Source organism: Enhydra lutris, unplaced genomic scaffold (genome assembly GCF_002288905.1).
Source record: "Enhydra lutris kenyoni isolate GAN:26980312 unplaced genomic scaffold, ASM228890v2 scaffoldscaffold12, whole genome shotgun sequence".
NCBI classification, from domain to species: Eukaryota; Metazoa; Chordata; class Mammalia; order Carnivora; family Mustelidae; genus Enhydra; species Enhydra lutris.
This window is the reverse complement of record NW_019154096.1, coordinates 5,889,295-5,904,833: the sequence shown is the minus strand read 5'-3', so window position 1 is coordinate 5,904,833 and position 15,539 is coordinate 5,889,295. Positions and strand designations below refer to the sequence as shown.

General features: G+C 36.1%; 1 protein-coding gene across 1 annotated transcript in view; it reads left to right on the top strand.

Moving 5' to 3' along the window:
* Nucleotides 1-15,539, top strand: part of LOC111144778 (phosphatase and tensin homolog) — an 89,787-nt gene that overhangs the window by 49,785 nt on the left and 24,463 nt on the right. Inside the window, exons 3-4 of the mRNA XM_022499229.1 lie at nucleotides 9,123-9,166; nucleotides 11,019-11,257. Of these exons, the coding sequence (XP_022354937.1) occupies nucleotides 9,123-9,166; nucleotides 11,019-11,257 (283 nt within the window). The remainder of the gene's footprint in view (nucleotides 1-9,122; nucleotides 9,167-11,018; nucleotides 11,258-15,539) is intronic.

Here is a 15,539-nt window from a genome sequence, read left to right as displayed (position 1 = left end):
GAAGATAAAGAAAGTATGAGAGACAAGAGTAGAAGGGTGTGTAGCATCACTTTTTTCTGTAGTATAATCATATTTGAGTAGAAGTCGTCTTAGCAGAATCAGTGCTTCCTTGGTTAGTTGAAGAAGTAGGCTAAACTGAAGAATCATAAAAAGTGACACATACCTTAAATATTTAAAGAAAAGTACACCTGAAACATTAGGATGAAATTGTTCTCTGTGGTTTATTAACCACCACCACCAGAACCACAAAGTAGTAATTTTCCTTTGTTTCCCTTTGCCCCTTGGCAAGAGTTCTTAGTCTTTTTTTATGTCGTGTACCTTTTTGGCAGTCTGATGGAGCTTATGGACCCCTTCTTAGCCCTTCTTAGAGTGATTTTAAATTAGGATTACAAATATACCTGTTACATTAATATTAGTCATTTGTTCTTGTTTTTGTTTTGCAGAAGAAAAATGGTTAGAGATAATTGCAACCAGAGACTAGAACAACCGTAGAGAAAATCAATGATCATCTTTACCTTTCCCTTCATTAATAGAACACCACTTGTTTGCTGTGTACATGTTTTCCCAGAATGCCCATGGTAATTCCAGCTTCCCTTGTGGCTAGATTTGATAATGTGATAACTTAAGATCCATTGTTCTTAAGTAGAAATGATGAGTTCTTAAAGGAGGGGCCTATCCGTCTTTCCCTTCTCCAGTCAGCTCTTATACAAATATGATGGTGCACCATTGTAGACCTTGCACTGCCCATCATGTTGGCTGAGCATATGATGGAAGGGCCCTGGGTCCAGTCCTGTATGAAACAAATCTACCCAACCAGTTGTACACTACTAATCCTGGAATTTATGTGGGAGAGTAGTGTATTCAGTGTAATTAGTAGCATATTTGTTTATGAGCCCCTCCTCCACCCACCTTCTTCTGTTTCTCACAGCTAAACCTTATTCTCACTGATACAGTTACTCTAGTATTACTTTGATGGCAGGGATAATAATTCATAAATAATTTTATCCCAGGGAAACAAGCACAATTTCAGGTACTTCACGTTTTCTCAATACATTTAAATAAAAGATAATCTTGATAGGAGTGGGTATCAAGGAATGAAAACATGAAAGCATACCATTAAAAAAAAAAAACTAGGGACCCAGAACCCTTAATGAAACATGGTCATGCGAGGAGAGCCTAGTTTGGAAACTGCTGAGTGGTTTATGGAATGAGGGCTTGACTCTGCAGAAATTAAGAGGAACCCATCTTATCATACTAAGTCCATTAGAGAAGGTTTTGCTGGTATAGGAGAAAGTCATTGTTATATTCGTTTTGATTATAATAGTTCAGAAAATACTAAGAAACCAAATATGTGCTAGAATACTATAGTTAACACATTATATAAAATCTGTAGTCTAATAACCTAATTTTAAGTGTTGATTATAAATAATATTTTGCCATTTGCAACAGTTTTAGTATGACATACAAATACAAATACATCATTTCAATTAGTGACAAAGTTATGAGTAATTATTGTGTGGCATGATATTTCACATCCAAATGTATGAACTCTCTTTCCTCTCTACCCAACCACATTTTCAGCCCTCTTTGTAGTAGCTAAATTGTAATTTTGGTTATATCAATTTTGGGTTTTATGTGATTATGACTAGATAAATGCAGTTTACAGTTAAGTACTATAACTGTTTTTTCCTGAGCATTTTGTTTTCCCTGGAGGTAGAATTCTCTCTCTCTCTTAGCTTCTTTAGTCTCTATGTTCTTAACTTCAGTTTATCCCTAAACTTTATGAATCTCTTAACATGTTCAAGCCCATTGGGCATTAAATCGATTTTATCTTCTTTAGGAGCCTTCTGATCTACCGTGAGCTGGGTCACTTGTTCACTAGGTTTGCCTTATAGCTGTCTGCTTCGGATGTTTCTTCACCATCATTCTGAGGATTCCCTTTTCCCCTTCTCATGAGTTGGATTCTTCAGTTCCTGGAATCGTCCTCTTTCTTGGTTTTCCACCTTGTTTTGGTGGAACACATCTTCTAGTAACTTCCTGAGAGAGAATATGTGGACAGCAAAATTATTTGAGATTTCTCTTGTTTAAAAAATGCCTTTATTATATATTCACACTTGATTTAATGTCTCTTTTGGTATGGTATTCTAGGCTGGGAATAGTCAGAAGGTTTTTTTCTAGAGGTTGTTTTCTAGCTGCTAGTGTTGCCATTAAAAAGGGTGGTGTAATTCTGATTCCAGATACTTTTTATGAAACCTCTTTCCTCTTGGGCAGCTTATAGGGTCCTACGTTCATCTTTTCAGTATTCAGAAATTTCACTGAGCTATATATGCTGTATTTGGGACTATTTTCATCACTTTTGCTGAATACTCATTGTATCCTTTGATTTGGGAAACTCCTGTCCTTCATTTTGGGGTATTATTCTTGAATTATTATCTTGGATTTCTTCTCCTTGTGTTTTCTGTTCTTTTCTCTAGAACTCATAAGTTGAAATTCCTCGACTTTAAATCTTCTTATTTGTTTTCCCTTTGTTTTTTTATTCTATTTATCCTGCTGTTTCCTCAGCTTATACTTTTCTAAACTCTCTCCCCTTATTATCTACGTCCTAAGGGTAAATGAATGTATATACATAAAGTACATACATGTGGTAAAAACACATGGCAAGTGCTTTTATTGGCTGTAATTGTTGCTCTTGTTTAGGTTTGTTTGGTTGGTTTTTGCTCTTGTTTAGTTTTGTAATTGTTTGGAGGGAGAGGTCTTTGGTTTTGATTCTTTGGCTTATTAGCTGTATGACTTTGGGCGAGTTTTACAATTTCTCTGACTCTTACTTTCCTTGTTTGTAAAATGTGAGTAAGTTCTGTCTATCAGATGTCTGTGAGCATCAACTGAGAATATATATGTGAAAATACTTAATAAACTTTGTATGGAGTTAATAGTTACAACTTGCATCTTTCAGATATGGAAAGTTTCTTTGAAAGAAAATGATGGCTGAATTTTCATGTTATTTTTAAGATTACTTGATTACACATGTCTATTTTTCTCACATCTAAATGAGCTAGATGAACTTAAGCTAAGTGCTAATGCTGCCTTTTAAATAACTTATTTAATACTCAACCTCATAGAGAAGAGAGATGAAAATATTTATTCTGTGAAAAGCTCTGGCTTTACTTCAGATTGTATAAATCTGTGTAATGTAATAATTATTTAAGAATGACCTGATTATTAATTTAAACCCATGAAGGGAATATTTATTGGAATTTGTTTGTTTATTTTTCTTAAATGGTGCTTGAGATTAGGAAAAATGGAATCTGTCTTTTAGGTTTTCTCAATAGTATAAATGTAATTTCAAATGTTAGCTCATTTTTGTTAATGGTGGCTTTTTGTTTGTTTGTTTTGTTTTAAGGTTTTTGGATTCAAAGCATAAAAACCATTACAAGATATACAATCTGTAAGTATGTTTTTTATTTGTATGCTTGCAAATATCTTCTAAAAAATAACTATTAAGTGAAAGTTATTTCCTTGTTAGAATCAGGTAGAGTTAATGATATATTTTAACAGAATTGTGTTCCTAAAACAATTAGTCTAAGACGTTTGATTAAGAGCATTGTTAGGTCATTCAGAAAGCATAGTGATGAGGTCAAAACAATGTTGGCACACATTCACTTTACTTGATCTGGTTTAAATGACTTGGCATCTAGCCCATCTTTGAGCCAGTAGCCTTGTGGTGACTTGCAGTGTAATTCACAGCAGAGCTTTTCTGTTAAAGCTTTAATAACCTCTTCCATGGAGGTGTGCTTCAGAGTGGGTGTGGTTCTGTTTATTCTGTGTCTTTAGGTTATTCAATTGAAACAGCTTTTAGGGTATTCTCCAACTGTACATAACATAAATAAGTTACCTAAAATTGTTGAGTTGGGTGGTTTCTGTTGTTTGGGGCAGGGATGTAAGGATTGCCCACTTGGTGTTACAGCTAGTTTATCTTATCTTTAACCTTTTGTTTTTCTTTTTGACTTTGTCAGTAGGGATGTGAAAAGGAAAAAAAGAACAAAAGAAAAATGGGAAGAAAATATTTTATCATTTTTGCCCTTGAAGACTATTATTTCTTCCCAAAATACTGACCCATTTTCTACCTTTTAAAAAATGGTATATGAAATGTGTTATTTTTCTCCTTGGTTTTTATTTTTCCTCTGTGATGTCTGTAAATTATGCAAGAGAAAAAATTTTAATCTGTAGTTACATTTCCTGATTGTCATAGTTTCTGTAGAATTTATTTCTCAAATGTAAGAGCAAGATTCTTTTCTGCCTTCGGTGGGCATTTAAATCGTCACCAGAAAGGATGAAAGATTCTATGTGCTTTGTTGGCTTATAGGATGTTGCTTTTCTATCTTTAATTTAGTGATCTATCTTTAATTGAGCGATAAGACCTCAGAAGACTTGAGAGTAAAGTAGACATCATTATTGTTTCTCCTAGAGAGTTTTCATTAATTTCCTCGGATTCACAAAGAAGCAAACATTTATGCTGATTTTGCCACATATTAGACCTTGTAAAACTTGCTGGCGGTACAGAGGTGAATAAGATACCATTTCAGTCTCTGGTAGTTTTTATAGTCTAAGGTGATAAGTAAACATAGTATTGCAGAAGAGGTAACTTGTAGAGAAGAGAGCTATGTGGAGAACAGTGGAAACAGGACTTGTATCCCCTAGGCAAGTTTTCATAAAGAAGGGCATTTTTGAGTTGGGGTGAAGGAATCTGCTGAGGCTCTCCTGGAGACCTCCGGGTGGGGAGCATGGCATTGCAGGCAGAGGTTGGCATGGAAGAAGGGTTAGCATGGTGGGGTTTAGAGTATGGCAGATAATCCATTATGGTCAGATTCGGGGGTGGGGTGTGGAGGGTGTGGGGTGACAGGTAACAAGGTGAAAGACAAAGGTGCTGCAGAGACTTGGCGTGTAGGTGGGCCCCAGCTTACAACATGATCTGTGCATAGATCTTCCTCTCATCCTGATTAACCTCCTGTAACAACAAGCCTTGTTGCAGATGCCAGAATGCTTCAGTGGAGGAAAATAAAAACCACAAAGCTTTATACTTTTGAATAACTAGATTCAGAAGCTGAGTTTAAAAAAAAAAAAAGAAAGAAAGAAAGAAAGAAAGAAAGCATAGAACAAGAAGTGTCAAAAGCTGCAGTCCATTAAGTGAGTCAGTTCAGGTTTAGACTCTTAAGATTAGGCATCAAGAGTCCCAGAAGGTAGGTAGAAAGATACCAAAGACAGATTCTGCCTTTTTCAAAATTTTATTTGAGTTTAACATTATATCCAAAGAAAAGGAAGGAAATTCTTTTCATTCCTGTATTCAGTGGCTTCCTGCTTCCAGAATTTAGGACCTAGGCTTGCACTGTCAGTACTGTGGCTCACTTAACATTATTATGGTTATAGGTGGCATGGGGAGCTAGTCTGGGAACTTGGCTGCCCTTTTACTTTTGTGTTTCTAAACATTGGATCCCAGAGTTAATGAACTGTCTCTTTGTTAGTTGAGTGTGGCTTTTGGTATATATATTTCAACTCCCCTTCCCCAGTCCATTTGATGGAGTCATAGACTTTAATAACTTGAAAGTATCTGAAAGAGATCATTTAGTCCAACCTTCTCATTTTACAGGTGGGGAATCTGAGGCCTAGAGAAGTTAAGTGAGTTGAACAAGGTCACATGGGTACATATGCTAGCAGACCACCCACCGTTGATGCCAGTCTTCCTTTCTGGTTTTGTTGTCATTTGTTTTAACCTCCCCAAATTTTACTTCAGAAGTTTCTAGAACTACCAGGTTGTAGCATGTTTTGATTTCTGATGTCACTTTTTATTCTCACCTTCTCTCTACCCCTATTTGTATTTCTGGCTCTGGGTAAGTGAGTCTGGCAAGCAGCAGCTGTTTCTCTTTTCTTTCTTTTATTTTTGGGATGTTAATTCTATGTGATGTATGTCTTTGCAAATATATACACTGAAAGGACTTAAAATATTGACACTAGACGTACATGTATTTAATGGTATATTAAACTTTTTATGGCAATTGTGATGTGTGGATGAAGAACAGTTCTTAATATGGACTTTTTAATAATTGAATCTGTTTGTATTATCAAGCGTTCAATAAATTATTTTAAGAAAGGACAAAATTAGCTTCATATTGTTAATCAAATTTGGGTATGATGATGCTTAGTGAATTTGTTTTGGGCAGATGTGTGTTTTTCATGTTTCTGTGTTCCTCTGTATACCTGTAGGCTGGTGAGGGTAAAAGGAGGAGGGAGGATGATGGGGATAGAGGCATAATACACTTCTTGCCTTTGAGGACCTTAACTGTTCACTGGATACTTGTTTTTAAAAGGGTTACTCTGTTTCATCGTGTATTCTATTTGACACACAACTCTCTATCATTTGGTGATGAACCTTTACCTATTGTTAATTTTTATCTGTTAAGGTTTCTTTTGTAAGCTAGTGATAGTGATGTTGAAGAGAGTTAGAGACCTGTATACTTCGCTAATGCTTTGGCAAGTCTCACTTGTCTGGAAGCTTTTCCTGTTAGTCTTATCTCTTCCTTCACTTTCTGTCAACCCCTTCATTAGAAACTCTTTCAATGCTTCTTCATCTCTCTTGTCTCATATAAGCCAATATAAGGTGAGGATTTTAAAAAATGATATCTTTTAAGTTGAATTTTAATTTTAAGGAAGTGTAAATGGTCAGATTTACCTACTACTTGTCTCAGTCAAATCCCATTTTCCATTTATGTATCTTCAGTTGTGGTTTGTTGAGGGACTTATCAACTAACATACCACACAAAAGTTATAAGGAATTGGGTGTGTGCACATGCACGTGTGTGTGCGCGTATGCACAGGTATTGGAGAAGGTCTTAATTAAAGAAGAGAGTCATCATTCTTATTCTAGCAACCCCTCCTCCAGATCACTTCATCACTACAGGCCCCGGTATATGTTCTCACATACTCTTCATCCACTGCATCAATACCTGTAGAGATTTTCGTAACCTTTTCATGTTTTCATGGTCGCTTTTTGTTGGTTCTGTCTTTTATGCCAAATACTGCTCTAGTAGGAAGGATGATTTTGAGTAGAATTTGTTATTGCTTTTGTTTTTGAAGCTGTTCTCTATTTTGTATTGTAAGTGGAAGAAGTATGGAGCTGTGTTGGAAAAAGTTTGACTTTTGTAACCAGAGGTCCTGGGCTTGAGTCCTGGCTCTTCTAAATCTTAGCTTTCTCATATATAAGATGGAGATTGTATTTTCTATTATTATATGGGTGTGACTATGAATTCAAAAGCATGGAAACTCCTTTGTAAGGTTGTGTACATATGGTAGACATGGTAGTCTTTGATAAGCAGTACTTGTCAAACCAAATGTGTGAGCTCCTGAAAAAGCAGGAGAATTTTAGAGGACTAAAGCTGCGTGAAACTCAAAATGTTGATTTTTCTGTTATGCTGCCATGAGACCAGCTTCTTAGAACTTTGTTTCCTAGCCTGCTCCTTGTCCCTCACCTTTTAAGTCCTATCTTTACATGAGTTTTTATAAAATATTCTGTTACGGATTCTTCACTATTTACCAGACCTCTTCTTTAATCTGTACTGAAGATAGTGTAAAATGTGACTATTATCTTGGTCAGTCTTCCTCTTACCTGTCATGTTTTGCATAGGAGTGAGTATGAAATTATTTAGCAAGGGTACATAAATATGCATGTGGCATTACTAAATGATTTTTTTTGAGCAAAACTCAATATATTATATGCGAAAAAGGGGGAAAGTTGATTTATTTCAGGTCTGACCATTTAGAAAATAGTGGATTCTGATTTGCTTATAATTAGTTCAACTTTCATGTGGATTAGGATTTAAAACCATTTAAAGTAGAGGAACCATACAGATATCTTTAGGATTTCTTAAATGTGAAATACATGTCCACAATCACATATTGAAACTCTTAGGGCCAGTTGTGTCTCAGCATTCAGAATTTTTCCCTTTGTAGAAAGATAACATGGAAGCATATAATTATAAATATTACGTAACACTCCTCTGGGGTCTGGAGCAGTCCCTACCATGAAGTGTTTGACTCTTTACTTTTAAGTGTATTAGTTAAAGAGTGCACACTGTGTCATAAACTCAGATCGGATGCTGCCACAATTGAGCCTGTCATAAGTTTAACAGAAAATGTTAGATATTTCAGACTTTTGGGATTTCAGAATTGGAGAGGAGGGGATTGTACAATGACCTTGACTTGTTTTAAAACGCTGAGTTTTTATTTTAAATAATTTAAAAAAATCTCATTTGGTTAGTAGCTGTAGTTACCATGATTTTGCTGACCACAAATTAAAGTGTGGGATCCCTTTCAGAGCCTTATTAATGTTTGTTAACACACTTATTAACCATGAGTAAACCAGTGCTTGATGACAGACATGTCACTACTATTAAAGAGACAAATTTTAGTATGCTCTAAGTAATGTAGAGTTAACATTTTACTACTCTGTATTTATTTTACTTCTTATTCCTTCATTACTCTGAGACTTTAATTAAAACTCGTAACCTGAAAGATTTTTGACAAAGATGACCTTTGTTAGAAAAGTCTGGCTTGAAAATTTTTTAGTAAGTGTTGTTTTTGAGTAGATTAGTGTCATTCACTTTTTTAAAAAAACTTTTTCTTTGCCCTTATAATTTTACTATTTTAAAAATTTATCTTTTTAAATAGTAGTTCAAAAAAACGATGTATGTTCAACCCCGGGGTAAAGACAGTACTGTCACTCATTAGGTGTTTGTACATACTTGGTGAAGTCAAACATACACTCCCTCAGCATGCAGGAAGTTTCCGGGTACACGTGCAGCTGGGTGGGAGGTGTGTGCCTGAGCGGCATCACAGGTTTTGTGAGCGAGTAATGGAAGCCATAAGTGCATAACACCTAACATCAGTTTTCTCAATGGTAAAATGGGGAAAATGACACTACTTCATAGGATTGTTAGGATTGAAAGAAGTAGTTAATACAAAACAGCATGATGCCTGGTACAGTATAAAAGTTCAGGAAATGTGTGTTACTATACTTTGTTTTTTGCCAGTGCAAAAGATAACTTTAGATCACATTTAAACTTTTCTTTTAGGTGTGCTGAAAGACATTATGATACCGCCAAATTTAACTGCAGAGGTAGGTATTAACTGCTGCGAAATGTATTTATGTTATATAACTTAAAACCAATAGACCACATCTTATTGTCATAGCAGTAGTGAATAAGCTCAATTATTAAGTGATGTAAATATTTAAAAGATGGTCTTAGACAATTTGGGAAAATTTAATTTTGCTTTTGTGTTTTAGGGAACAATTACCATATAAGCCTGCCAGTACTAGTAGTAATACTAAAATGCAGGGTTGACTGTAGGAATTAGGAAAAGTTTCTAGACTAACCATAAAATAAAGAGAGGAAGAGAGGGTTATATCTACTGTTGGAGGCATTTGGTCTAACAGTAAGGGATTATAGGAAGAGCAAAGCAGAGCAACTGAGTAACTCCGTGGAGCCGTGACCTAAAAGGGGCAAAAGCTTATGACAAATGTGGATAAGAGGAGCCTGACAGGTGGGAGCAGGAGCTGCTTTAAATGAGTTCTTCTCCAGGCGTAGTGAATTTTTCTGAGGTCTCCCAAAAACCTTCCCTCTTTGTTTGTGGAACCCCTTGAGCCATGAGAGACCTGGAGAGTGAAGAAGCTTGGCAGATAGCTTGGCAGATGCTACCATGATAGAAAGAGAGGGTGGAGTCCATGCGCTTCGTGTTGATGTGTTTGCAACTTGGATCCCTTCTGACAATCTAGATCGGACGTTCAAACAGCTGGTTTGAGAATTCAGAAGTGCTAGTGGTAAGAGCCAGTACAGATCCACTAAGAATTTTTCCTTTTTCGTGAATTTAAGCTACTGCTTACTAGGCAAAGCGTGTTTTAGTCAACGTTTATCTAGCTTTAAATAGACGTTTAACAGTTTCCTGGCTGTTTTGTGTGCCAATGGGGAGATGAAGATGGAACACTGAGGCCCAGGTGAAAGCATCCCAGCGACTCCCTGTAATGGTCATCGTCGTCTCCCAGGACCACTCACCTGACACACTGAATCTGGTTCCACATTAGTGATGATGTGACTGAAGATAGAAGGCATACTTCTCACATATTCAGATGACACAGAGGACAATTATGTACATTAGATGTCAGTCAGGATTTGTAAGGGTTTTAGTAGAATGGAACTGCTGAGGCAGGGACTAGTAAGAAAAAATTTAATAGTGATATAGTTGAACTCCTGTTTCTGCGCAACTTAAAAAACACAACAACAAAACTCCTCTGACTTTAAGCAAAGAGAAACTTTGGGTTTTTATAACTCAAGTGAAAAGATCTGAAACTTCATTAGATACACTTTACTACAACTGTATACGTTTTTATTAGTTTTTTTTCAGCTTCTTTTGTAAATGCCTTTAAAATCATGTGTAGTATACAACACTAACATTTGCAAGACCATCTTTAAATAACATGCTTAGCATTTTTATTATATGAAATATAAAAATCAGTCCTTTCCACTGATTGATTGGTAATTTATATCTTCTCTGGAATATATGTTTTGTGGTGATGTAATATTATAAATATTACGATTCCTTTTGTCAGAAAACGCATTGAGAGCCCTGACAGGAAACCTGCCTACATGACATTTCATTTTGAGTTTGCCTCTCCCTCTGACATGTTGACTTCTGCTACCTCTCCATAACAAAGTTTCCTCTTTCATTAAGTGGAGAAAATAATGCTCAGCCTCTCTGTCTAGTGGGTAGGTTTAAGAATTGAGACACTATTTTCTATTCAAATATTGGTAAATTATCAGGTAGCAAATTATTTTTCTCTGGAGTTAAGTTTTTCTTTTAAACATCTATTAAGCTTATATGCAACATTTCTAAAGTTAACCTACTGTAATAAACAATTCAGGAAAGACTTTTTTTTTTTTTTTTCTAATTCTGAGGTTATCCTTTTACCACAGTTGCACAGTATCCTTTTGAAGACCATAATCCACCACAGCTAGAACTTATCAAACCCTTTTGTGAAGATCTTGACCAATGGCTAAGTGAAGATGACAATCATGTTGCAGCAATTCACTGTAAAGCTGGAAAGGGACGAACTGGTGTAATGATTTGTGCATATTTATTACATCGGGGCAAATTTTTAAAGGCACAAGAGGCCCTAGATTTCTATGGGGAAGTAAGGACCAGAGACAAAAAGGTAAGTTATATTTGATGTTTTTTTCTTTCTTCTTCCTTGATCTGAGCATTTGTTAGAAAACAGTTTTTTAAAAAGATGGTTGGTAACCCTTATTTCTTTATTCTAAACATTTAAATCTGTTACTACCTTAACTGTCATATGAGCAAATGACTGAATCTCTCAATTTTTCTGTTCATGCTGGCATTTTCATATCATGTTAGTAAATCTTATCCATTAACTGTATGGCATATTTGGTCTTACAAAATCCTGGCAGAGCATTTAAAGAAGCAGTACGTTGAACAAAAGTAAACTTGGTATTTCTGAACCTTGCTTGAGAGTAAGATGTCTGTGGGTAATAACTTGGATGCCGTTTCCTACTGAAGTGTGATCTTTTATAAGTACATGAAAATTATTCTTTGATATGAATATTCATGAATATAGTTATAATTAAGATTAGTCAAAGGTTCTTCTGTTATTCAGAAGGCTAATAAAGACGATGTTGAAAATCAGTGACAAACTTAATCTGTGTAGTATGTTTGAGGGGAGAACATAAACTCGGGAGAACTTTCATAATAATTTCTAAGAGATTCATTTCTTTGGATGGTAAATGTGACAAAATATGTTTATGTTTCTTACAGAGAGATTTTGTACATTTCTCTGTCTCTGAGAAGGAAAAACCCAAACCGCTCCAGATAGAGGGAGAAACTCACCTAGAGAAAGAACTCTCTTGAGGGAGACGTTACAACTTTATGAAGAAATTTATTCTAGTTTTAATAACATGTACAATCAGGAAGGTTCTCTTCCAGTTTAAGTTGCTTGCCTGCCTGCCTGCCTGCCTGCCTGCCTTTAATTTTTAGTGTGGGCTTTGAACTCGTGACCCTGAGATCAAGATCTGAACTGAGGTCAGGAGTCGGACGTTTAACTGACTGAGCCATCCAGGCGCCCCTAAGCTCATTTCTTTTTAATTCAACTTCAAAACAGAAACATGATCACTTCTACTATTTTAGCTGGTGATTATATTGATTCCTGGCTCCTTTTCTCCTTCCTCATTTCTTGTTTTATTTATCTTTGTGATTTTTAAAAATTACTTCTAAAGATGCCAGAGTATTGTGTATTGGTGATAGTTTATAAAACGGAATCTTATGTTAGTGCTTGATTTTAGTAAATATTCATTATAGTAGATTGCCTTACATTTCTTTATAAGTTGTGTATGTCCTGGGATGATAGTAGTGGAGTGAATTCTCGAGTGGAAGGCCTGAGATGTTTACTTTGGTTCATTTTTTTCATCATCTAGAGGGAAACAGTTGCTGTTACTGATTAAAAATATAAAGGTGGGGCGCCTGGGTGGCTCAGTGGGTTAAAGCCTCTGCCTTCAGCTCAGGTCATGATCCCAGGGTCCTGGGATCGAGCCCCACATCGGGCTCTCTGCTCAGTGGGGAGCCTGCTTCTCCCTCTCTCTCTCTCTGCCTGCCTCTCTACCTACTTGTGATCTCTCTCTCTGTCAAATAAATAAATAAAATCTTAAAAAAAAAAATATAAAGGTAAATTGTTCTACACTTAAGTGAATAAGTCCAGGGCAGCACAGGGGAAAGAGAATGAATGGGAAGAAAACGATAGAGAAACGGGTCGAATCAAAGTACAGTAGCTGAAGCAGTGGTAGAAGTTTAGAGCAAGCAGGGTTGATGAGCAGTAGACACTGTATGTAGTTGTGGGAAAGAAATCAAATCAAAAGAATTTCAAATAAAAGTAGAGAAGCTGTGTATTATGGAGCCAGAACACTAGATTTAAGCTCATGGCTCTTAAAGGATTTATGTGACATATGTTCTAAAAATATGATGAAAGCTAGTCTCTCACTAAAAATGTACATGATATACATGAACATAAAATTTTGCTTATAGTTTTTAATTACACAGATTTTTTAAATGTGGAAAATAAAAGGAGTCTTCATAAGAATTATGTCTCCTTTTAATTTTTATTTATTTATTTATTTTTAAGATTTTATTTATTTAACAGATCACAAGTAGGCAAAGAGAGAGGGGGAAGCAGGCTTCCCGCTGAGCAGAGAGCCTGATGTGGAGCTCGATCCCAGGACCCTGAGATCATGACCTGAGCCGAAGGTAGAGGCTTAACTTACTGAGCCACCCAGGCGCCCCAGTGTCCCCTTTTTATATGGAAAAAGCAGTGGCTCTTTGAGGTTAATGACGAAATCTAAATGGTTATTACAGATTAATCAGAATTAAACTTTGGTTCTGCCAATAGGAAGTTTTATGAAAGGGCTGCTAATATTTAGATTATAAATAATACATTAAAATTATGCCATTGTCTTTGACTTGACAACTTCTTTGTCATCTTTGATATCCAATCAATTTTGACTTTGTTTTTGGTGAAAATAAGTGCTTAAAATGCTATCTCACGAAAGAATGAAAGAGCAAATGAAATATGTAGGTTATTTTGTCAGATGAAAGTAGGCTTTATCAAAAAATTAAGAATTCTCTAAGATTCTTCAGAAAAATTAATGTTGCATCATTTTCTTTGCCTTGGTTAATGAGATCATTTTTGCCAAGATCCTGGCATAACACTGTGTAGGAAGGGAAGGATTATGACTTCACATTTTTAGTTTTAAGGTTAAAGAATGAAACTGTGTAAACGAGTTTGTATTTTATCCAGTTGACTGCATTTTAAAATCCTGGCTGTAGAATTTTGCCTTCTGAAACCAGTGAACTTATGGGTAGAAAAGCATTTCATAATTGCTCCCATTTCTTGACAAAACCTCTTGAGAAGCCCTTGATTGAATGTCTTAGCTTTCCTGAATTTGGCAATTTTCATAGCAGTAGATTTTTCATGAAACGTCCTCTTGTACAGGCTGTGATTCGAGGCTTGGCATTGCTAGAGCAGGCTGCTTCCCCATCAATGGCTAGAATTTCTCCCAGGGTGGAGCTAGAGTCTTTTACCCCGTGCACAGTGATGAACACAGTAGTGAGTGTCACAGTGATGTGGAGAGCGCTGTCTTTACCCAAGCAACAAAGCCAGATGTTTTGCCAGGTGTTAAGGTGTACTATCTGCCTAGATAATGCTGAGATTTCTTGAGGGGAAGGTTTTTTGGGGGCATTTTGAAAATGTTAATGTTCCCCTGAAGTTTCCAAAGAGGACTCCAAAATAAGTATTATTCTTTGATTGTGTTACCATGTGTGTACTTAATGAAAACCAGTAGCTGGCTAACCCGAGAAGTCGTCGTCATATACTGAAGGGAAGTGGTATTTCCAGTCCTCTTATGACCTGCTTCATAGTCTTAGAAAAAGAGGTCAGTTTTTCTGGGAGTGGACAGATTTGTTTGCTAGAGATACTGCAGCAGTTTTAATTTTTCTTTTGCAAGCTACAAACACGTTTGACCATTTTTAAAGTATTTGTCTTCACCGCGTTGAACTGCAACTTTTTTGTTTGTTTGGCATTACAACCAGCAGACCTGTAGCATGCTTTGCTCGGGATTTTGAGTTGGAGGGTAATTAAAGGTTCTTGTAGTAGTCTAACCTTTTCTAACCAAGCTGTGCTCTTACATGTGCTCTCTTTCCCCCTCTTCCGCACACTCACCCACACACATACCTACCCTGTGTGAGAGTTGGCTAAATGCTTATGATCATGAGAACCAGCCATGTAAGAAGCACTTGGGATAGTCTTTCACATCATATTCAGGGATACAAGTAAAACCCAAGGATGCTTACAGTTTAAGTTAGATCCAGGAGAAGTCTTCATAATGAAAAAGTGAAGACATGTTTTAATTTATCGTTGGGAAAATACTGTATTCCTTACAATCTGAAAATATTGTTAGTTCTCTTGCTCTGTAAAGATGAAGAGAGACTTAGTAAACTGGCAAGGCCCAAGGGATAGTGTTGTGAAATAGGGGTCAGAGTGAAAAGATAGCAAGAGAAGTGTTTGTGAAAATAAAATACAGTATACTGTAGAATGTGAACATCCCTCCATTATCAGCAGAAATGCTCCAGGCACACAGCTCTCTTCTCTTACGAGTTTGAATCTCCCCCAGTTGAAAGGTAACAGGCTAACAGAGAATGGAGTTCTGTGTGTACTGTTAAGGGTATCCTCAGTAAAATTGTTATGCTTAGCTATTACATTATATCGAGATTCAGAGTTAAGTAATTTAGCCAAAATTGATCACTTTTAGTATCTTGGAGTCAAAATAAATCATTGAGATCTGTCCTGCTTAGTTCATGATTAGTCAATATACCCAGACCATTTTTGGATGAATTAGTCACAGCTGTGGTCTAAAGCAGTATCCTAAATGTGCTCC